We start from the raw sequence: 23081 nt of genomic DNA, 5'->3' as shown, positions 1-23081 counted from the left end.
TAATCAAGAGAATGTAATTATGTTAAATGTTTATGCACTGAATAATGGAGCTTCAAAATACAAGATAGAACTTTAAGGAGAAATCCACAATTATATTTGGGATTTCAACACCCCTCTCTCAATAACTGATAAAACAAGCAGACAGAACACATGGTATGCCTCAACAAATGTTAGCTACTGTTGTTATCAGTCACAATTCAGTTTGATAAACCTTTATCGAGCATTTCAGAGGAGACCCAGGACCAGAATTCCCAGAGAGGTGTACAGGTATCAATCAAGAGTGTTGCTTAGGCATCATTATCAGAATCTGTGTGCAGAGGAGAAAAGGTTGTGAATTTATAGGCACAAAGAAATGATAAATCAGACTAGAAGTGTATCATGGTGAAAGGAAGAAATGGCATACCAGGATAGAAGGCTTTGAGTGCTAAATAGAAGACATCTTGTAATGCTTTATTGTTTTTTGTGACTTTAAAGCATTTAGCTTAATAGTAATGACATTATTATATTGTTTTAAGATGAAAAATCTTTGTTACAATTCATAATATTAGGAGTGAAGGTGAGTAAGCTCCTTCACGCAGGCCATATGATAAGCTCAATTCTTTCTGCAGACAGCATGACAGAGAAGGGTCACGAAAGGATTGAGTGACCCTCTCAAAGGAAAAATAGACTTACTGCAAAAGAAAAAAAAAAGAGTGTTACTTAGGGAGCCCCAGCCTCTCTGCAGAGATAGACCTGGTTCCCCAGGTTCTCCCCTGCCAGCTCCCTGGCTCCCCCGTGTGGTAGTTCTGGGCTTAGCCCATGACGTTGGGAGGAGGGTCGGGGCAGGACCGGTCACAGGCGCTTCCTCCTTTGGAGGGTTCTGGAAAAGCAGAGCTCCCAGTAGGGTGACACTGGTGTGGCTGCAGAAGGAGCACAGGGCTGGGAGCCAGGAAACTCGGCTCGGCACTCCAGCTGAGTCACAGCAGCTCAGTGGCTGCAGGGGCTGACGGAGGGGATTCCAGCGGGGGTCCTGCTAAGGAATGACAGCAGTGGGCTGGGGTGGAGGTGGGGTGCATAGGCAGAAAGGCAGCAGCGACCTGACCTGTGGGGCTGAAACACCAGCAGGCCGGGCTGACCCACCCTGGAAGCCGTCTGTCCCTGTGGTGAATGGGGACAGGGTCTTGAGTCTTTTCATCAACAGAGTAGAGCAGTAACTCAGGCCACAGAAGAGGGGAGAATCCTTAAGTCTTGTAGTAACGAGTACCCGCCAAACCACAAAGCTGTAGTGTCCTGGTTTTATATCCAGGAGACTAATCCATCTTTCTGGTATTGTGAAGAGTAGGCAGCGGCAGACCGTGAAGGGTTTTGTGTGCTGATCCAGATGTCGACTGATTTTGAGGGTAACAGGAAGCCGCTGAGGGTTTCCATCACAGGGTGACACGATAAAAAATCCAGTAAGGCTGTTGGAAGCACCAGACTTGGCCCTGGAATGTCACCCGGTGATACTGACATGCTTTCACATACATCTTCTCACCAGAGCCACACAACCAGCATTTCTCAGAGGAGAAACCTGAGGCTAAGAGGCTTGTTCCCAGTCACATGCCAAGATCGTCATCTACACAATCTGAATTAGAGCCTAGCTCTCCTGTCACTCAGGCCAGGGTTCTTTCTTTTCTTTAAGAAAATATGTATTGCCTTTTAGAAATGTTACACTAGAAACACATGCCAGCATCTGGTTATTCAAACAGCCCCGAAGCAAACAGCAAAAATCGAGAGCTCTCTCATTCCACCCATCACCTCCCACCCCATCCCAAAGTGAAATCCCTTCGAACAGTTGGCTGGGCGCCCTCCAGGCCCTCACTCTGCATTTAGACACACACGCATACACACATACACACATATGTACGAAGTACAAATGGGCTTGTCCTGCACTTGCACATTTGGTTAGCTCAGAGCAGGTGATGAGGTCAAGGTGAACGAAAGCTCCATGTACCACTGGGTAACTTGTCTCTGTTGGCACTCTTCCTTGTCAGTACATACAGATCCATCCCTCCTTTGTAAAGCACCTTGGCCTTAATGCTGGTGGCTGGAACTTCCGTCCCGGCACCCCCACGGCTCCCACCACTGCTCACGGTGCCCCTTAGGAAGGGGCTGGACCCAGTGCCCTGGTAGTCAGGGCACCAGATGACCAGAGTGCAGCCTCTGTAGGGAGCATTTCCCACTGAGGGCACCTGAAAAGATTTTAGAACGATGCCTGGCTCCATAATTATGTGTGGAAGGAATCTGAGACAGTTCTTAGGCATACTGTTTTTTAATTTTAGAGATTAAATATTAATTTAATGTGTGTCAGGAAAAAAATCTTAAGTACATCAATGGTGATTGAAGGATTTAAAATTTTTCCTTTAACATAAGTTTAGGTTTACTCAAATAAATCTATGTAAAGAGAAATATTAAGTAAATAGTAGCATAGGTGGAATATTGATATGGCCAGAATCTTAAGTGTGGAAAGTGCCCAAGTGAGGTTTGGGAACTGCTGTGGGAGGGGCTGGACTTGGCAGGCGGGGACCTGGGAGCCTGGTCTCTAAATGCTGCTCCTGGGTCCTGGAGGGCCAGGAGGAGGGGATGGAATCGGGGCCTGATGGATATAAGATTCATTCCCCGGCTGCAAGTGATTTGAGTGGAAGGAAGAGTGCTTATGTTTTGGTCTTGTCATCTGTGCATTCCATGTACCAAGAAAAGTGGCACCAAAGGCCTGGGGAACAGAGCTGCCAGGATCCCCCTGGTCTGCAGCGGGTTATGGTGAGCATCAACAGCTCTGGGCAAGGGATCCTCTCTTGGGATCTGCTTCCCCAAAGGCAAGGAAAGGACTGAACCAAACCAGCAGAGGTCTCACTTCATCCCCAGGGCACTGGGGAGCTACTGGGAGTTTTTTTCATCCCAGGAGTGACAGGATAAGAGTACCTTTAGCACCACCTGAAGTATAACATCTTTGGAGCATGCCCCCAAATAAAGGAACTGCAGCTCTTTTGGCAATGTATTGTGATCTTCAGCCAATGGCAACCATGTCCTCTAGGAAACAGGCTTAAACTGAGGAAGGGATCTGGGGTAGACTTGAAGGGGATTTGCTTGGTCAGCATGGGTGCCCAAGAGAAGAACCAGACATCACAGACCTCTGAGGTCTCCAAGGAGAGACTGACAAAAACATAGGCAGCTCCCAGCCACTCTTCCTCTGTTTCTCCACCTGAGAGAGACATGCACGAACCACACACCTTGTGAGTGCAGCTGGGGCTCTGAGCCCATCCCTGCCCCCTCACATGCCCTCCCCTTCCTCCCTCCCGCCTCTGTCTGGTATGGCAGAGAGAAGACAGACAAAACCTTGGGATTACTGCTTTTCAAAGGTTGAGGCCAAACACTTATCTACAGGATGATCTCAACTGTGTTTTGAAAAATGTATGAATGTACAGGAAGAAAATATAAAAATGTTAACTAACAGTGGTTCCTTCCGGATGGAGGAAGATCAATGATTTTCTTTTTCTTAAAGAACGAAGCAGAGAGACCTCCTAACAGCCATGTGCCTCCAAACTAGTGGAGCTCTGACCAGGGCCCGGGCCACAACAAATGCCCACCCCCACCCCGAAAACGGCACTCACACATTTGGTTAGCTCAGACCAGGTGACGAGGTCAAGGTGAACGAAAGCTCCATCCTGGTATGCAACAGAAAATCGAGCCAAGGCAGAAATCAGCACAAACAAGCTTTTTAGAAAAAGGCGAGTTAGCCTGGAGCAGGGCCCAGGTTTTATTGACAGAAGGCTAGGTCCTGTCCCAGTTGTGCCTGAAGCATGCAGCCAGGCCTGTCCAAGGCAAACACTGCAGCCCAACCCAGCCGGCCCGGGAGCAAACCCCATTCCAGGCTGGCTGCTGGTGGGAGTGCTGCTCTGCTGCACCCACGAGGGACTCTTGGCTCCTTCTGTGTGTCTTCTATATTTCAGTGGTGGTTCTGCTCTAGACACAGCCCTGAGTTAGCTTGCCAGAAAATTCCAAGGTTGACTCATCTCTCCAACAGAGGGAAGGGAGTCACTCTGCTTCCAAATACTCAGATCTGGAAACACCTGTTCACTGTTGAAATTCTGAGAATGAGACAAGGCATGCAGCAAACCCCAGGCCCTGCTCTGGGGCCTTCCCTCCCACCCACTTGAGAGCTGGCTAAGCCACTCTAGGGCAGGGTTGCTCAACCTCCACACTGCTCACATTTGGGGTCAGATGATTCTTTGTTGCGGGGCTGTGGCTTTTCTGTGCAATGGAGGCTGTTTAGCAGCATCCCTGGCCTCTGGCCACTAGGTGCCAGTAGCCTCCTCCAAGCTGTGACAGCCAAAAATGTCTCCAGTAACTGCCAAATGTCCCACCTGGTGGAGGGGGGCAAAATCACCCCCTCCCATTTGAGACCTGCTGCTCTAGAGGAAGAAATAGAGACCCAAAGTAGAAATGCAGGATGTAGTGGGGTGAGCAGGCTCTGGGATGGGGGATGGGTAGGCTTGAAGGGAACAGAAAGAAGAGAGACTTGGAAGTTCCCAATGGGAAAGAAAATTGGGAAAATAAAGAGTCGTTTAAATAAGATTTTTAGTAAATGTTTTTATATGGTGTGCTATGTAACTTCCTCCTCCACCTTCTAAAGAAAACCTTCATATAACTGATTACTTTGTTATAAAGCAGAAACTAACACACCATCGTAAAGCAATTATACTCCAATAAAGATGTAAAAAAAAAAAAGAAAACCTTCAGCAAAAATCTGCCTCATTCACCAGGGCTTTGGGGGTCAGATTTGTCTCCCTTCCTTTTCTCACACTGGACAGGGCAAGGGCCTCCCAAGAGGTCTGGTTACATTTAGACTACATTATAAACAGTTCCAATTCCAAAGTGTGTGGAGGATGTACATAATTTTTTTCTCATACTAAATAAACGAGTTACTTTATTCTGTTTACGGATGGATGAACGAAGTTGATCCAAATTTATTACTTGTCCTTTTTTTTTTTTTAAATCTTTTGGCTGCACCGCTCGGCATGTGGGGTCTCACTTCCCTGACCAGGGATCGAACCCGCGTCCCCTGCGTTGGCTGCGTGGAGTCTTAACCACTGGACCGCCAGGGAACTCCCATCTCGTGGGCAAACCCCAATCGGCAGTACCCCAAATGACACAGCATTCTTAACCAGGGATAGGTCTATCTCAAGTACGTTTGCAAGACCTGCAATACTAGCAGGCTTATCTATAGAAACAAATACAGAGTTTCAAAACAATCACCTTGCACTCGATTCATTACAAAACCTGCAAGAGGAGGAACTACTATATAACTGTCATCAGATATTAGCACATCCGGATAAATAAATCCTGTGTTATATAAACTATGTACTACATTGTAATCTAGTGATCCAGAGAGTTGAGGGCCTGCATCAATGATCTTATCAATAGCACATTTCTCAGGCAAACTGCATATCTTTATGTCATCTTCTGTGATACAGCCAGCCTACACCACTCAGCATGCCTCTATGGCAATTTCCACTGGCTTTACTGGTAAAAGATCATGGGCCGTTTTCCTTGTGAAAAGAATTTTTGATGATCTACACGGGTTCATCAGATCAATGTACTGGTTTCTTCCTGTGCCAAGAAGCCTTTAGCAGGCAGCAGCAGTAACACTGGGCAATGAATCATAACTTTTCTCTCTGTTCATAATGTCATCCATGATCCCAGGATAATATGAACATGGTGTTATCCTCAGGCCCTTTACCATATCTGATATATGGTAAGGGTAGGGCATGAGATGTTCTCGACTGCACAGTTCCCCATAGTATTTGGGTTCATCTTCTTGACATGTTTAAGTATTTCTGTATTGTAACTGACTGCGAATAGTGTACAGGACAACCTGCTTCTCATATTCTCTCTGTGAATTTCCAAGACTCTGCCTCCCGTTGACTGGCAGCTTACTCCAGGGGTAGTTGTGCCAGAGGTGGAACTCCACGGCTATGTGCATGATGCTGGGAGGCGGGGCAGGCAGCAGCAGCCAGGCCCGAGGCTGGAATGATGCCTCCTGCCTGCCCGCTCTCACACTGCGGACGACCCAGGCCGCCCCATGGCCAGGGTGTCTGAGGGCTCAGCGAGGCCTGGGCCATGAGGCGCGGGAGCCGTGGAGAGGGCTGGCTCCAAGTTTCTTTCGGATGTATAGAATTTTTAAAAAATATTTTTTAGAACGAATTCAATATCATTCTTATAAAAATACACATCATATTTGCTTTCTAGTACTAATTTCCCAGTGGGAGAAAAAGGCCTGGGGAACAGCAGGGAGGCCGGTAGCACCCATGGGTGGACCAGGTGACTGAACATTGTTGAGCATGTACATCATGGTCAGAAAAAGCGTGGGGATGGCTAGTCTGGGGACTTGGGACTGGACCCCGATTCCCCAGACCCACTTGTATTCTCTTGAGGAAATAACCAGTCATTCAGCATCTGTGTTGTCTCTCACAGCACCCAGGGCTTTTCTCTCAGAAACATGGGGTTTAATTAAAGTCTTGCTCCCCTACTTTACTGCATCACTAAGTCCCTGGCATTCCCGGACCTGGCACATGCTCTACATTCAAAACATATTTGTTAAATAAATAAATGGATGATGTCCTTACAGTAAGGATGGACACTCCTTACTTCCTTAACCAGCAACATCTGACTAATACATTAAGGCTTACAGTAAATGTCACCTCCTCTGGGAAGTATTCCCTGATTTCTCCCAACAGAAACAATTGCACTGTATACTCAAAATGCTTCATTCATACTTTTATTGAAACATGCATCACACTATATACTATTTGGCTGTATTCTGCCTCCCCTGCCAGAATGTAAGCTCTCTGAGGACCAGAACTATGATGTATCATTTATTATCCCCACTCTTACCAGTGCTTGGCACATAGTAGATAATCAGTGTTTCATCAATGCAAGAATTAAAAACAACGCTCTCCTGTCTCCCTCCCAAATCCTTGACATCAAAGGTCAGACACACCCTAGTTCAAGTGGCTTGGCAAAGCCCAGAACCAAGAGCTGCTTTGGGCATCAACTTCCTGGTCCTTTGACACAGGGAAAGAACATTTGCACAGTCCCTCTGAAGTTGATCTGGTCTGGCTGGCTGACTGGCAGGCAGGATGATGTGCTGAGAAGCCTCAGCCCCAGCATCCCCACTGCCCCAGGGCTACGAGGCCTCAAAGGATCCTCAGGAGCTTTCTCTGGGACCCCCACCGCTACCGCTACCCATACCCACACCTATGGCTGGAGCCCTAGGCCAAAGCAGGCTCTGTGCTTGGGGTGGACTACAGGGCACTTCTTAATAGTGACAGACTTCCCTGTGTCGCTGATTCTGTTCCATCCCCCCAGCCACCTGGAAGAGGGTGTGTGATATTGTGATTTTTTAATAAGAAATATATATTTGGTCTCTGTCTCCTTTCCTGGCACAGAGCTCCTAAAACCCTTGGAACTTCCTAAGTGAGGAGAGCAACAAAGGTGTTTCTTGTTATGTTAATGAGGTGATTTTGGAGGCCACCTAAGGATGCAGGCTAGTTGCCAGGAGAACCAACCAAGTGTTAGAGGACTGGAACTTTTAGTCCCACCCCTGACCTCTGGGGAGGGGAGAGGGGCTGGAGGATGAATCAATCACGGATGGCCAATGATTTAATCAATCATGTCTGTGTCATGAAGCCTCTATAAAACCCCAAAAAGTTGGGGCTTGGAGAGCTTCTGGGTTGGCGAACACGTGGAGGTGCAGGGAGAGTGGCGCCTGGAGAGGGCATGGAAGCTCTGTGCCCCTCCCACACACTTTGCCCTCCGCATCTCTTCCATCTGGCTGTTCCCGAGTTAGATCCTTTTTTTTTTTTTTGCGGTACGCGGGCCTCCCACTGTTGTGGCCTCTCCCGTTGCGGAGCACAGGCTCCGGATGCACAGGCTCAGCGGCCATGGCTCACGGGCCCAGCGCTCCGTGGCATGTGGGATCCTCCCGGACCGGGGCACGAACCCGTGTCCCCTGCATCAGCAGGCAGACTCTCAACCATGGTGCCACCAGGGAAGCCCCCAAGTTAGATCCTTTTATAATAAACTGATCATCTAGTAGGTAAAATGTTTGAGTTCTCTGAGCTGCTCTAGCAAATTAATTGAACCCAAGGAGGGAGTTGTAGAAGGTGACAACATGGCCTTGCAATTGGTATCTGAAGTGGTGGTGGGGAGGCGCACAGATAGTGCCAGAATTGAGGTGAACTGCAGGACACCCAGTGGGTGTCAGATGATTGCTTTGGTGGTGTGGGACCCTCGCCCCCCACATCAGAATTGGGTGCAGAATCAGAGTGTGTGCTGTGGACCCCATCTAGCCAGAAGGGGACCTCAACATCCAGCATATGTGGAACACTCACACCACCTCCCGCTCACCAGAGCTCCTGGGAGGGACAGGGGAGCCCGGGACACCTCGGAGGCTGTTCCCAGCCTGGTCCTTGAGCCCTTGCTGCCTACCTGGCTGAAGGTTGAAGTGAGGGTGCTTTCTGGAGAGGGTCTGTCCCGGGAGGGGCCTTCCTGCTGACTGCAGTCCAGCTGGATCAGGCTGCGGCACTCCGGGTGGCAGGTGAATTTACAGTCTGGAGGGAGAGAACCATAGGGGGATTAGGGGCCAGATAGGAGGCCCAGAGAAATACCCTGGAAGATGGCGTGTATCTCCTGGAGGGAAGACCAGGCAGGAGGGAAGTGGAGGCGGGAGAACACCGTAAGAATGTCACCCGCTCTCTGCGCCACCATGAATGGTGAAAGTGAACAGGTGCTTTACAGTTTGCAAACTATCTGCACCTCTGTTATTGTGCGTGACCCTGCAACCATTATTACTGCCACTTTATAGACAGGAAACTGGGGCCTAGGGACATTGGTGATTTTCTAAGGGCAGATCATCTGGCTTCTGGCTGGCTCTCTTTCTACTAATTTATGTTAATCACCAGGGGTCACAGATCCCTGGGGAAGGACTTAACTTTTCTGGGCCTTGTTTTGCAGTCTGTAAAATATAGGTACTAACTGCCCTGCCTAGTGCACAAGGATGTTTATAACTATAGGGGAGAACAGGTCTGAATAAATTAAAGGTGACTCCAGGGACAAAAGCATTATTATCAACAGGAAGGGCTGTCACCTGTCTCTGACCCTGCCCCATCTAGAAATGTGAGGTGGCTTCTCTTACCCAGCTGACATAGCTTACAGACAACATCTCAAACTAGGTGCTTCGGGGAAAAGCACACATTTATTTCCTAGACAATGTTCACCTCCACGGAAGTAAGACTTAATGACCAGAGTTGCAAAGAGTCTGGGGGACTACCCCGCAGATGGGGAAGCTGAGGCTCAGAGAGGTAAAGCTAAGTGCCCAACGACACACAGCTCAGTGGCAGAGCCAAGGCTGCGAGCAGTCTCCAGCTTCCTCAGGGCTCTCTCTGGAGCCTCCTTGACAGAAGGGAGGTGAAGTTGAAGGGGGCAGGAGGCAGAGAGGCTGGGGCAGGCAAGGGGGAGGGGAGTGTGTATGGAGGATGGGAGTGAAGAAAAGGTGGGCAGCAAGAGAAATCAACACAAGCCCATCAGCAGGCAAAATGCTCAGATTTGAGGTTGGTTCTCACAGAAGCTGCTGGGCCTGCCAGGGTCATCTGTCCTGGAGGTGCCACAGCTCAGCCAGAAGGCCCAGCTGAGGGAGGCTGCCGGAGTCTCCACGAGAAGGCTGCTCGATTGTGATGCCAGGTGCATGGGGATGCGGCAGGGGACACGACAGCCTGGACTTGTTTGTATAACCTGGGGACGAGGGGACAACTTTGGGCTGACAAGGGCTGAGCCTCCTGACACTCTTTTCCTTCCTTTTAACAAGCTCCCAAACGTCGGCACGTTGGGACTATCTTCTTAAAGCTGTGAAGTGCACTCCGTCCTGGGGCGGCGGTAGGGGTGGGTCTCCTCTTCTCCCCACGCTCTCGGGGAGTTTTGGAAAGAGACCCCCACTCTCCCCAGCTGCCCCCTTCCCTTACATCCCCAAAGATGAGCACCTGGACCACATTCCTTGTACAGGTTTTGCCATTAATGCCTGCAGGGGAGCACCCAGCAAATGTGGGGACATGAAGAGATTCCAGAACCCTGCAACCTTCTGACTCAGTGGTCTGAAGTCCTGACCACCCTTCTGGGATGGCGTTTAGAAGCCCTACTGCTCACCTCCCTCATGCCTGCAGGTGAGGCCCACGCGACATCCTCTCCTTCACACCCCACCCTCTTCTGGGCATTCCCAACTCTCCTCTGGAGGAGCTGTGCTCTCACCTGGAGAGGGGATGGGTAGAGCTCACTCTGAGTCACGCACCATAACCCTGCCAGCGCCCACATGCATTCCTGGGCTCCCCCAGTAGGAGATCTCTGCCGGGCACGAGGACGGCCTCACCCCTGGTGGGGGTGAAGGGCACAGGCAGTGTGCAGACCGAGTCTCCCCTGCCCGCAGTGCCCAGAAATGCCAGGGCTTTGATAAGGGAGCACCGAGGCCAGAGCCCACACAGAGAGGCATTGTCCGGCCTCTGTTCCTGGGACACACCTATCCAGCTCCTGGGCAAGCTCTGAGCGATGAAGAATTCTCCGGGGCTGCCAAAGAGTGGAAACGCGCCAGCTCTACCTCAAGTGAGAGCTGCCACCGGCTCCCAAAGGGGAGAGCGTCTTGAGAAAGGAAGAAGTCTTCCAGGCTCCTATTTCAGCTCTGTGTGCTGCAGACACGGGCACACTGTGTCCACCTGTGCATCTGAATCTCTCCATCTCTGTCTCTCTGTGCTTTGCCTCTCGCTGACACACATGCGTGCGCGTGCACACACACAGCACCAAAACCACAGGAACATTTTTTTGTTTACAGCCTCACGCTGAGCTGGATGGAGCGGGGGAACAGAAGTCTCCAAGAGGAGAGGTTCTGGATTTTATAAAAAGCACATTTGAGCACCACAATGAGTCTGTCCCATCAGACCGTGTAATCACAGACCAGCAAAACCACTGAAGCACGTCTTGATATTTCCTGGCCCCTGGAAATGCTAAGCCCAGGGCTTTTAGGCCAGCAGAGATGAAGTCACAGTCCCCATGCCCTTCTCCACACACAGAAGCAAGCCCCGCCAGCCACAACCAGTAGCCTGCAGGCCTCATGTGCTCTGAGTGGGGACATTCATGAGGTTGCCAAGGCAGGGCTGTGTTCCACTGGAGCCCAGTGCTTAAACCCCCACAGGCCATCTTTTCCTCAAGAGAGGAGGAATGATGGAGACACAAGCCCAGAGGGGCCCTTCTCAAAGAGGGAACTGTATGCCAGGATGCAGAGAGGGCTCCTGTGCGCTACCCTCAGACCCAGGCTGTACTGGTTTCCTCGCTGCTATAACAAAGCACCACCAACTAGGTGGCTTGAAACTGAAATTATTGGGGCTGCCCTGGTGGCGCAGCGGTTGAGAGTCCGCCTGCCGATGCAGGGGACACGGGTTCGTGCCCCGGTCCAGGAAGATCCCACATGCCGCGGAGTGGCTGGGCCCGTGAGCCATGGCCACTGAGCCTGCACGTCCGGAGCCTGTGCTCCGCAACGGAAGAGGCCACAACAGTGAGAGGCCCGCGTACCGCAAAAAAACCAAAAAAACTGAAATTATTGTCTCTCCGTTCTGGAGGCCAGAAGTCTGAAATCAAGTTGTCAGCAGGCTCATGCTCCTTCTGAAGTCTGTAGGAGGATCGTTTCTTGCCTCTTCCCAGCTTCTGGTGGCTTGCTGGCAGCCTTTGGTTGTCCTCGGCTGGCAGCTGCATCACTCCCATCTCTGCCTCAGTCTCTACATGGCCTTCTCCCCGTATGCCTGTGTCCTCACATGACGCCAGTCATATTGAATGAGGGGACCATCCTACCCTAGTGCAACCTTTGCTTAACTAATTACATCTGCAACTACCTTGTTTCCAAACAAGGTCACATTCTGATGTACTGAGGGTTAGAACTTTGACATATTTTTTTTGCGGCGGGGGTGGGGATACAATTCAACCCATAACACAGACCCTGGGCCATATTGGGAACCCAGAGCCCTTAGTCTCGAACGGATGCGGGTTTCTCATGGACACCATCTCCAGAGGTCAGCAGCGGACTGGCAGAGGAAGGAGGCCAGGACCACCTCCCTACTTCTACTAGCCCTGCTCCTGGCCTTCTCGGTCCCTGAAGGTCACCACCAAAGGCACCATCTCGAACAAGGGGGTCAGGCCCAGAGGCCATGGCAACCTATGTCCAAAGATACAGTCTTTCTTCCACTTCAGCCCAGAGGAGGTGAATTCAGCAGATGGAACTGTGCTAGGAGATTGTTTTCCAAAATGCAAAAGCTACAAACCTCCCCTTAGTCCCCAGGGCTGCCCTAGTTAGTTCCTGCCTGACCCCAGTTGCCAAATGCACACACACACACACACACAGGCACACAGAGAGGCTAATTTTTCTGAACCAGAGGCATTCTGTTGATAAGGAACCCTTAAGGCCCTTTCACCCCAGGGTTGTATGCAAGATCCCAAGATAGTGTGGAGCTCTCCACTTCACTCTCCCCCTCCTCCAGCTGAAGCCAGGATGTGGGGTGAGGATGGGGCAGGTTCCCAGGATTCAGAGCCTGGGTTACAATGAGCTCACAGGCCTCCCTTGCGGTCATTCCCAGGTCAGTGAAGAGCAGCTTCTCACCCTGCACGGCCAAAGCCACTACTGAGGCCCGAGGGGAAGCACGACAGCCTCTGAATCCAGGAGCCCTGTGTCCATGCTCTGGGTACCCCAGGGCTTCTTGGACAAGGTCAACCTCAGAACAAACTTACCACTTCCCCCGTTCCCCCTTGGGATCTGGCCTGTGCTACGGGGAAATGGAAAGAGGATGGACTTGGAGGAAGGCCTGGCCTCCACTCACTGCTCAACCAGCTTTGTGACCTTGGGTAAGTTACTGAACTCCTCGGATCATTAATTTCCTCGACTATATAGTGGGAATAATATCCTGTTCATAGGGCTGCCATGAGGATTAAATGGGGTCCATGATGTAAAGCACTGCACAGGAGGCCTGGGACACAGAGGCCCCCAGTTAATGTTCCATCCCACCTCTCCCAACGCTACTCTGCCGTGTGGATTCCTTCCCGCCCCACCGAGCTCCTGGTGGGTCATCTGTAGTCTCACCAGCTCCCCCTAGCTAGCCATTTCCAAACCAAGCACACAAATAGATTTTAGTTTTAAAATAATTTTGTTCTTAGGCACTACAGAGAAATCTGAAAAAACACATAATGGAAAAGAATACGAAAAATAATGTGTATATATATATATATATATATGTATAACTGAATCACTTTGCTGTACAGCAGAAATTAACACAACATTGTAAATCAACTATACTTCAATAAAATAAATTTTTTAAAAATTAAAAAACAGAGACTTCCCTGGTGGTCTAGTGGTTAAGACTCCACGTTCCCAATGCAGGGGGCCCAGGTTCGATCCCTGGTAAGGGAACTAGATCCCACATGCCACAACTAAAGATCCCGCATACCACAATGAAGATCTTGCATGCCACAACTAAAGATCCCGCATGCCACAATGAAGATCCTGCATGCCACAACTAAAGATCCCACATGCCACAATGAAGATCCTGCCGCAACTAAGACTCGGAGCAGCCTAATTAATTAATTAATTAATTAAAATAAATTAGAAAACAAACAAAAACCACTATCACCACTACCACACACACAAAAAAGTGCACTGGAAAATTACAATGTTACAAAAGTTTTTAAAAAGCAGGAGTAAGGTCTTTCCGAGCAAGTCAGTGGGGACAGTCCTCAGTCTTGGGGTCCCTGCCTTGGCTCCCTTCTCAGATATTTCTTCAAGAGTCCCCCATTCTTGTGCTGGGGGTCCCTGCACTCCAAACCAACCATGTCCACTCAGAGACCACCTAGAATGTTCTCTGTGCCTGTCTGTCCCAGGCCAGCCCGGCCCTGCTTCACCACCTGCAGCCCCACTGCACCCTGCAACCTCGACACCCCCTGCTCCCCCAGCCAGAAGCACCTCTCTCCACATGGCTCCGAGATTTCCCCTCGGACCTCAGGCCCTCTAGTGTCCTCTGCAACCACACACCCCTCTAAGCCCCCAGGGCTGCAGCTCCTGAAGTCCACCCTTTCCCAGCCCTTTGCTCTGGGTCCTGCTCAGTGTTCAAGAGGACCAGCCACTATTAAGCATTTGGAAGGGGGTTAGTATGAATTGGTTGAGTGAATAGAGGCAGGAATGAATGGTCTTCTGCCTTTTGCTGAAGTGGAGAGACCAGAGTGTGAGTGCTGACCTACCCCTAGGCTAGTGTCCTAACTCCTGCGTGCCTCAGCTTCCTCTCTAAATGGAGCCGATGGCAGTACCTGCCTCACAGGGTTGCTAAGAGTATTAAACGAGGTAACTATGTAAATCATAACACAACACCTGATGCAAACTAAGAGATCAATAAATACTAGCTATTCATATTAACTGGCTAAAATCCTAGTCAATCTCACCAGTAGCCACAGCATCTGGCATTCCTCATCCCGGAAGCCCGTCTGTACACATCCCATCACTGCCCACTGACCTTCCTCCAGACCTCCACTGAGTCCTGATAAAAAAGGCTCTGATGCATCCTCAGACCCCCATTGAGCCCCTCTCCCCAGCCTGAGCAAGGGAGGCCCCTGGTCTCAGCTCCCTGCAGAGGTGAGGTGCCAGGTGTGCATGGAGCCTGGTGAGGGGCAACTCTTCCCCACCTCGGAGAGGCACCTTTGCCCACCTGGGATGTCTCTCCTCCCTGCCTTCCTACCCACCCCCTCCAATATTTGAACTTCTAAAATCTTGCTCTAGTTTCAGAAAAGAAAATTGTTAACCAAAATTGATAACTTCCAGTATTAAAGAGGATGGGGGTAAATGAGAAGGTTCTTGCCTTATTGGTGGTACCAATTTCCTGCAGGAATTTATCCTCAGTGTGAATTTATTTGTATCTAAATACGTCTCCACTAAAAGGTTCATCATACAGTTATTTATGGCAACAAAATACTAGAAATACCGCACATCCATCTATAGGGGGTCAGCTACAATTATGGTATATTTAGCCATTATTTAAGATGATGTAGATTGGTCAACTTGGAAAGATGTCCACAAGCATATTATGGAAAGAGAAAAAGGCTGTGTTTCATGATCCTAATTATATAAAAACATACACATACTTACATATATATTATGCATAGAGAGAAATTTGGAAGGCAGGTGATATGCTTGCTCTGAGTAATGGGATTTCAAGTGTTTTTCCTCTCTTTATAGTCTAAATTTTTATAAAATATATATATTTTTTAATTTATTTTTGGCTGCACTGGGTCTTCATTGCTGCACGTGGGCTTTCTCTAGTTGCGGCGAGCGGGGCCTACTCTTCATTGCGCTGTGCGGGCTTCTCATTGCGGTGGCTTCTCTTGTTGCGGAGCACAGGCTCTAGGCACGCGGGCTTCAGTAGTTGTGGCACACGGGCTTAGTTGCTCCGCGGCGTGTGGGATCTTCACGGACCAGGGCTCGAACCCGTGTCCCCTGCATTGGCAGGTGGATTCTTACCACTGTGCCACCAGGGGAGTCCCAATAAATATTTATTCTTTGTATTTTTATAATGAATATATATTCTTTACTAAAGGTACAAAGAAAAATCATGAACCCACATGGTGGTGACAGCGGCTACCATTATTCACTACCTACAATGTGTCAGACAGCTTATATACATGACTTCATGTTATCAGTACCATGCCTGTATGACATGTTTCTACCCCTATATTTTTTATTTTTATTTTTATTTTTTTCGGTACGCGGGCCTCTTACTGTTGTGGCCTCTCCCGTTGCGGAGCACAGGCTCCAGACGCGCAGGCTCAGCGGCCATGGCTCACGGGCCCAGCCGCTCCGCGGCACGTGGGATCCTCGCGGACCGGGGCACGAACCCGTGTCCCCTGCATCGGCAGGTGGACTCTCAACTACTGCGCCACCAGAGAAGCCCTATCCCTATTTTTTAAAAAGCAGACTTTATTTTTTAGAGCAAAACTGAGCAGAAGTATAGAGAGAGTTCCTGTATACCCTCTGCCCCCCTACCACGTGCACAGCCTCCCCCTGTACCAACATTCCCCATCAGAGTGGCACATTGTTCTCATGAGCCTACACTGACCTGTCGCTATTGCCCGAAGTCCATCATTCACATTAGGGTTCACTCCTAGTGTTGTACATTCTGTGGGTTTGGACAAATATATAATGACATGTATCCACCATTTAGTATCACACAGCACAGTTTCACTGCCCTAAGTATCTCTGTGCTCTATTCATCCCTCTCACCCCACTGAATCCTTGGTAACCAGTGATTTTTTTACTCTCTCCATAGTTTTGTCATAGTTGGAATCATACACTATGTAGCCTTTTCAGACTGGCTTCTTTCACTTACGAATATGCATTCAAGGTAACTCCATATCTCTTCATGACTTGAGAGCTCACTTCTTTTCAGTTCTGAATATTATTCCAGTGTCTGGATGGACCACAGTTTATTTATGCATTCACCTATGAAGGACATCTTGGTTGCTTCCAAGAGTTGGCAACTATGGGTAAAGCTGCTGTAAACATCTGCGTGCAGGTTTTCACGTGGATGTAAGTTTCCAGTTCCATTCTTCTACTCCTATTTTAGAGATGAGGAAACTAAGGCTTGGAGAGGTTAAGAGACTTGTGAGAGCCACACGGCTGGTGAGTGGCAGAATTGCGAAGGGAAATCCTTCACACCTGGCTCCTTCTCAATAGCCCCGTTTTCTGGGAAACCATCCCTTCTGCTTGGTCCTGGTCCTCCCTACCATGCATTATTTGAGGCCAGGGATGCGCTACATTAGGGATGGGGGTTAGGGGGGCCCAAGGCCAGAAGAGAGCATGGGTCACAGGGATTTGGGCAAGGAGTGCTTTTTCCTCTGCCCTAGCAGGTAACAGCAAGAACGTCCCTCCCCAAGGCCTCTGCCTCATTCTGGGAAGTGCCAGTTCACAGCTGGAGTCCCAGCTCAGCCAAGCCACTCGGCCTGGGAGAACCCACCCGGACTGTCTGCCTGCTCTGGACCGGTCCTCCATCCATGGCCCCTTCATCTCTGGGAGACTATGAACTACTCGGGCAGCAGCCGGAGGTTCTCGTGCTGAGCTCCTCAGAGCACCAGAAAGGCCAGCTCTTCAGTCAAGGTCAAGCTCCACAAGTAGTGGGTGCTCAGCCTTCCCCACGCAGAGGCCCAGCCTCTGCAACTCTGCACCCTGTGACACCCAAACAGAGCCAACTGCCCCATTGCGTGGAGAGATGAGGATGGTGGGAGAGCTCAGAATGCACACAGGCTCCGAGCACCAAAACGCACCCACTTGGCATCTGGAAGTCAGGCATCCTCAGACAGGCCGTGTGGCCCCTGAAGCACACTGTTTAATGTGCATGATAGAGGTCTTTTAGAAAGGGTGCAAGCGGCAAAACACTAAATCAGGAGCTTCGGAGTACAGAGAATCTGGCCTCCAGAGCCACACAGATCAGGGTTTGAATGCAAGCCCTGCTTCTAATTGGGTATGAGATGCCTGGACAATTTACTTAACCTTAGTAAAATATGGAATCTATTTTCAGCCTCAATTTCCTCATCTGCAAAATGGAAGTAATGGTATCTTCCTTGCCAGCAGATGTGTTGCCAAAATTAGAGAGAGTGTATGTGAAGCATCCAACAGTGCCTGCACATAGTTGATGTTCACCAGACAGTAGCTGTCACTTTCAACCCTGGGAATCCTGAGTCTGGACAGCCGGATTCCTGTTGACTTAGCATGTGATGCTAACCCTCAAATCTCTCAGTTTGGTGTCCTCTTCCAATGTGTTAACTAAGAAGAATCATGAACTTTCTTGCTCACCTAAATTCCTCCTACCTGCCCCTACCTGCCTCTAGCCCTGCCTTTGGTGGCCCAGGGGAGTGAGGCAGGGGGCACAAAAGGATGAGTCATGCTGGAGAGAGGGAAGGTAGAGAGACGGATTTGTCAAGCTTGGAGGGCTGTGGCCATTGCCAAAATCAACACAATCTATACATTCTTCATACTCCTGGTTAAACTTCCAGTGAGGCTGGCAGCAAGAGAATGGAAACTCCCCACTCCTGGGGTCAGACATCCAGCTCAGGACATCTGCATCTTTATGTTTCCAGGAAGAGGCCTGAACCCCAGCCCTAGGGAGACCATATAATGTAGTTCATTGTTTCAAAGGACAGGCCAACCCTGAGGGCACCCAGCACCCCAAACCCCAGCCTGGAGGGCCTGGAGGGCCTGGAGACACACAACTGCCCCTGCGCACCACACAGCCCCAACGTCACACACACACACACACACACACACACACACACACACACACACACACACACACACACACACACACACACACACACACACACACACACACACACACACACACACACACACACACACACACACACACACACACACACACACACACACACACACACACACACACACACACACACACACACACACACACACACACACACACACACACACACACACACACACACACACCCCCCCCCCCCCCCCCCCCCCCCCCCCCGACTGTGCCAGAATGCAAGCCAGGAAGCCAACAGGAAGGGTCAATGTTATGGTAGAGGAGTGGCCTGGAAGCCAGGCCCATGTCCTGGGTCAGAGAAGCCAGCCTTCCTGTGGACGGCTGGACTCACCGGGGTGTCGTCTTTGTGCAAAGAGCCGCAAGGGAATGCTCCTGAAGGCGGTCAAGTCTTGATCAGATGTTGGGTCCCCAGGTAAAATGGAGGGCAGGGATGGGTGGGCTTTATGGGAAGCAGGCGCCCAGGTCAGGCAGGTCGAGGGAGAAAGTGCTCCGGGGAGGGTGGTGCTGAAGAGCCTGGAATGAATTGAGGATATGAGGCCACCCCGAGACCTTGGGCCACACCCTCTCACAAAATGACCTAACAGCGTTGTGTGTGGCAGGGCTGGAGGGGTGATGTGCAGTTTCAAGCCACCCTTTTGTACTGAAGGGAAAGGCAAAAGGTCCTGCTGAGTTGTTGCTCAGGGGCCAAAGCAGATATTAAAATTCTTCCTGGGGCCTTGGTCCCTGGATCTAAAGGGTCCGTTCTGTATTCTCTGAGCCTGGCTTCTTGGTGGTCACATTTCCAAGCAGTCCAGATGTGACCCCTGCACCCTGTTCCCAAACGTGGCACACGGGCTGGCCTGCAGAGGCACGATCCTGCCCCACGGGGGTGGGTGTGGGTGGGTGTGCCTCTCGGGTGGGCCCATTATTCATCTGTCTCCGACACAACCACACACCCTTAGGCTGAAAGCACCAACAAACGGAAGGCACTGCGGTCAGGCTGGGCCAAGCGAGTTGGGTCGGGGAGAAGATAGGGATAGGCAAGCCTGCAGGCCCTCAGTGCAAGGGGCCGGCGGAGGGAGGGCGGGCAGGACAGTTCCCGGCAAGTTCAGATGGATGATGCAGGGAGCAAGGGAAGCGTCAGGCGCGCCCGCCCTGTGCCCAGTGAGGCAGGGGACAGGGCCTGACCCCAGGGCACCTTCCCACATGGTCTGTTTCACGCCACTTCGCTCTTTGGGGGCGCTACACCCTGAAGCATGCCCCCGACCCTGCCTTGCGTGGATGTGTATATATGTTTAAAACTATAAACAAAATTAATAGGGTTGAATCTACTTTTAACAATTCATGCTTCTACTTTAGATAGTATTAACTAACTCCCTGCCAGGACTATGCTAGAACTCTCCCTCCTGTCAACTCTGCCCACACGCCCTGATTTTCACTCTATTATATTATTTACACTTCCGATGTTTATGACATTTACATTCTGTTGTAACTATAAATTGCATGGTTGTCTAAAATTAACTCTACTTTTAAATTGATTTCGTTTTCTTACAACAGCAAAACTAATTTTAATTAATCTTTTGGTTGACTGAAATTTTTGGTATTATATTTTATATGCCTTATGTTTGCCAATGATGCTTCAAGCACCTTAAAGAGATGTGCCCCATTTTATTGTCCTTTTAATACTGTGGCGCTGGGGCCTTATGCATGAAAATGATGATCAGGAGATGTGGACGGAGAAAATAGAGATAGGCGAGTCTGCAGGCCCTCAGTGCAATATTACAGAGCATCTCTGAAAAGCTCCCCTTGGCCGATAATGGTGGCAGGCAACAGATTTTGGAAAAATGTACAAGTAAATGACATGAGGTGGGGTCCAGGGTGGGAAAGCCAAATGAACCTCACTCCTCACACGCAAGTGTCTGTAGGAGACCTGTCATCTGGACCCTCTGACACCATATCCAAAAAGGTCCAAGTTGTATTTAGGGTGTAGCCATGAAGATAGAAGTGCAAAGACATGGCACAGTATTTGAACAAGGACAATTAAAGTATGTGCACCCACCAGGACACACATACTCAGAGAGAGAGAGTTAAACCTTTTTATGACAATTATGTCTCCTGTCTTTCCACACCTACCTAATTACTAGTCAGTTTTTCATGTGTGCAAGCATGCATCCACTCAACATGTATTTATTGGGGGCCTACCAGAGGTCAAGTACTGTTCCAAAGGACAGCCAGTTATATCCAAAGACTTGTGTAAAAGGAACAAGTGGATGAAAGGAATATATATATATATACACATATATACATATATGTATATATATATTCAAAGTTATACATTTTAATACAGATACTAAAATCCTGTTTTGATTGTCACCACAGGAAAAGATAAATCCTATTGCCAGAGCACCTTAAGAAAAAATATTTTAAAACACTGTAGACAGCCATAAAAAAGAATGAAATAATGCCATTTACAGCAACATGGATGGACCTAGAGATTGTCATACTGAGTGAAGTTAGTCAGACAGAGAAAGACAAATATCATGTGATTTCGCTTATAGGTGAAATCTAAAAAATATCATACAAATGAACTTATTTACAAAACAGGAATAGAGTCACAGATGTAGAAAACAAACTTATGGTTACCAGGGGGTAAGGGGTGAGAGGGATAAATTGGGAGATTGGGACTGACATATACACACTACTATATATAAAATAGATAACTAATAAGGACCTACTGTATAGCACAGGGAACTCTACTCAATACTCTGTAATGACCTATGTGGGAAAAGAATCTAAAAAAGAGTGGAGATATGTATATCTATAACTGATTCACTTCACCGTACAGCAGAAACTAACACAACATTGTAAATCAACTATACGCCAATAAAAATTAAAAAAATAAAATAAAACACTGTAGACAGTTGGGTTTAAGGGAATTTTACAAACAGTAACAAGCCCATGAAAACTAAAGCCAGTGTGGAGCTGCCAGATGCCCTCTCGGCTCAGGTCACCTCAGAAGGGGCATCCGCCCCCTCTAAGCATGTGTCACTCTGCTCTGGGTGTAGGAGAGACAAAGCAGGTGGGGTCCCCCTCTCCAGGGCTCAGAGCCCCCTGCACCCATCCCTGGGGCCCCTGAGGAGACACACGGAGGAATCTGGGCAGCTGGCAGAGAAAGGACGTGGGCCTAGTAGTGAGGGGCAGAAGTGGAATGAGGAACGTGAAGGCTTTTTTTGGTTTTTAGCTTTTGTTTTTAAAGCAAACACCATCTTAGAGAGGGGGCAAAGGGTTGCCTATCCTCTTGCTAAGCTTGAGTATATTTTTGGTAGTGTTCCACAGACCCCAAAGATCAGGACAGCCAAATAGTTTTGCAAGAAGTCCTGCCTAGGCATCTGCAGACCACAGGGCAGGAGATGAAGCTTCGACAGGTGTGCAGATGTGAATGCACACACAGGTGCGTGTGCACAGGTACACCCGATCCGAGTGCCGGGAGGTCACAAGAGGCCAGGAGCAGAGAGATTCAGTCCTTTATGGGACAGCCAGGCTGCTGCATCCAACTGGTTTTTCCACACCTGCTCTGACGTCATTTGATTTCAGAGTGCCAATCATCAACTGAACATCAACCAACCGAGTGAAAGGAGACTTTTGCAGGAGGAGAAAAGTAAACAGATTACGTCTGAGGCCTTCTCTGCAGAAGACATACAAAGGCTTCTTTACAGCTGTATCCCTGTAGCCAGGACCACCAGAGACTTCTGGAGAGAGCCAGGCCTGTGTCCCAATGACCCCCGAGGAGACTTTTTTTTTTTTTTTTTTTAAAAGAATGACTGGATTTTTATCAGAATTAAAATGTCTTGCTCATCAAAAGTACAATTAAGGAAATGAATCAGTAGACCAAAGCCAGGCAAAAGCATAGTATCTAGGAAACATGAAGAAATACTAAACTATTAAACGAAAAACAATCTAATTAAAATGGGTTAAGAACATAAAGAGACAATAAAAAGAAAGGTAAGTGAATAACCAATAAGCACATAGAAATACTTCTAACTTCATCAGTTATCATGGAAATGCAAATTAAAACAATATTTAAATACCCTCTTATACCCAGTAAAGGGACTTAAATCAAGACGGCTGAAAATACAAAATGGTGATGAGGACGTGGAGCAACTTGAATGTTCATACATTGTGGGCAGGAAAGAAAAATTGTATCATCACTTTGAAACACTCTTCTGTGTTTTTTTAAATTTAAATATACGTCTGTCTTATGACCCGGCAATTCTACTCCTAGGTATCTACCCAAGAAAAATAAAAATATATGTCCCCCCAAAATCCTCTACAGGAATCTTCTCGGACCCTTATTCATACTCATCAAAACGAGCAGCCTTTTAAAATGACATATGAGTTGCTCCTTGGCAGCATGCTTGCTTAGCTCCTAATGATGCCCGGTGGGCTAATCCAACCCCTGCCTGTTAATTAAGTGGCATGGTAAACTCAATGATAGGAATTTTTCCAGAGAATGTGTTTAAGGGTTTTGTGCTCCTCCTCTATTTCTGCCTGGGCAAACCTTCAAACCCTATCTCTTTCATTGAGACGTGGGAGGCCCACCTTGGCCCAGGTAAGATGGAAGAGCAGACAGCGTGCTGGCGGCTTGCACGGATGACCCAGTGTGAGCCATCGTTA

At 48.9% G+C, this 23081-nt stretch overlaps 1 protein-coding gene across 2 annotated transcripts in view; it reads right to left on the bottom strand.

Annotated features, from left to right (window-relative positions):
* Window positions 1-23081, bottom strand: part of RASSF5 (Ras association domain family member 5) — a 72517-nt gene that overhangs the window by 35817 nt on the left and 13619 nt on the right. For both annotated transcript variants that reach the window (XM_081225886.1, XM_081225885.1), the window contains exon 2: window positions 8509-8630. In XM_081225886.1, the coding sequence (XP_081082012.1) occupies window positions 8509-8630 (122 nt within the window). The remainder of the gene's footprint in view (window positions 1-8508; window positions 8631-23081) is intronic.

Source organism: Mesoplodon bidens (assembly GCF_964165515.1).
Source record: "Mesoplodon bidens genome assembly, chromosome: 2".
Taxonomy (NCBI): Eukaryota; Metazoa; Chordata; class Mammalia; order Artiodactyla; family Ziphiidae; genus Mesoplodon; species Mesoplodon bidens.
The sequence above is the reverse complement of the archived record's forward strand: the minus strand, read 5'-3'. Positions and strand labels throughout refer to the sequence as shown.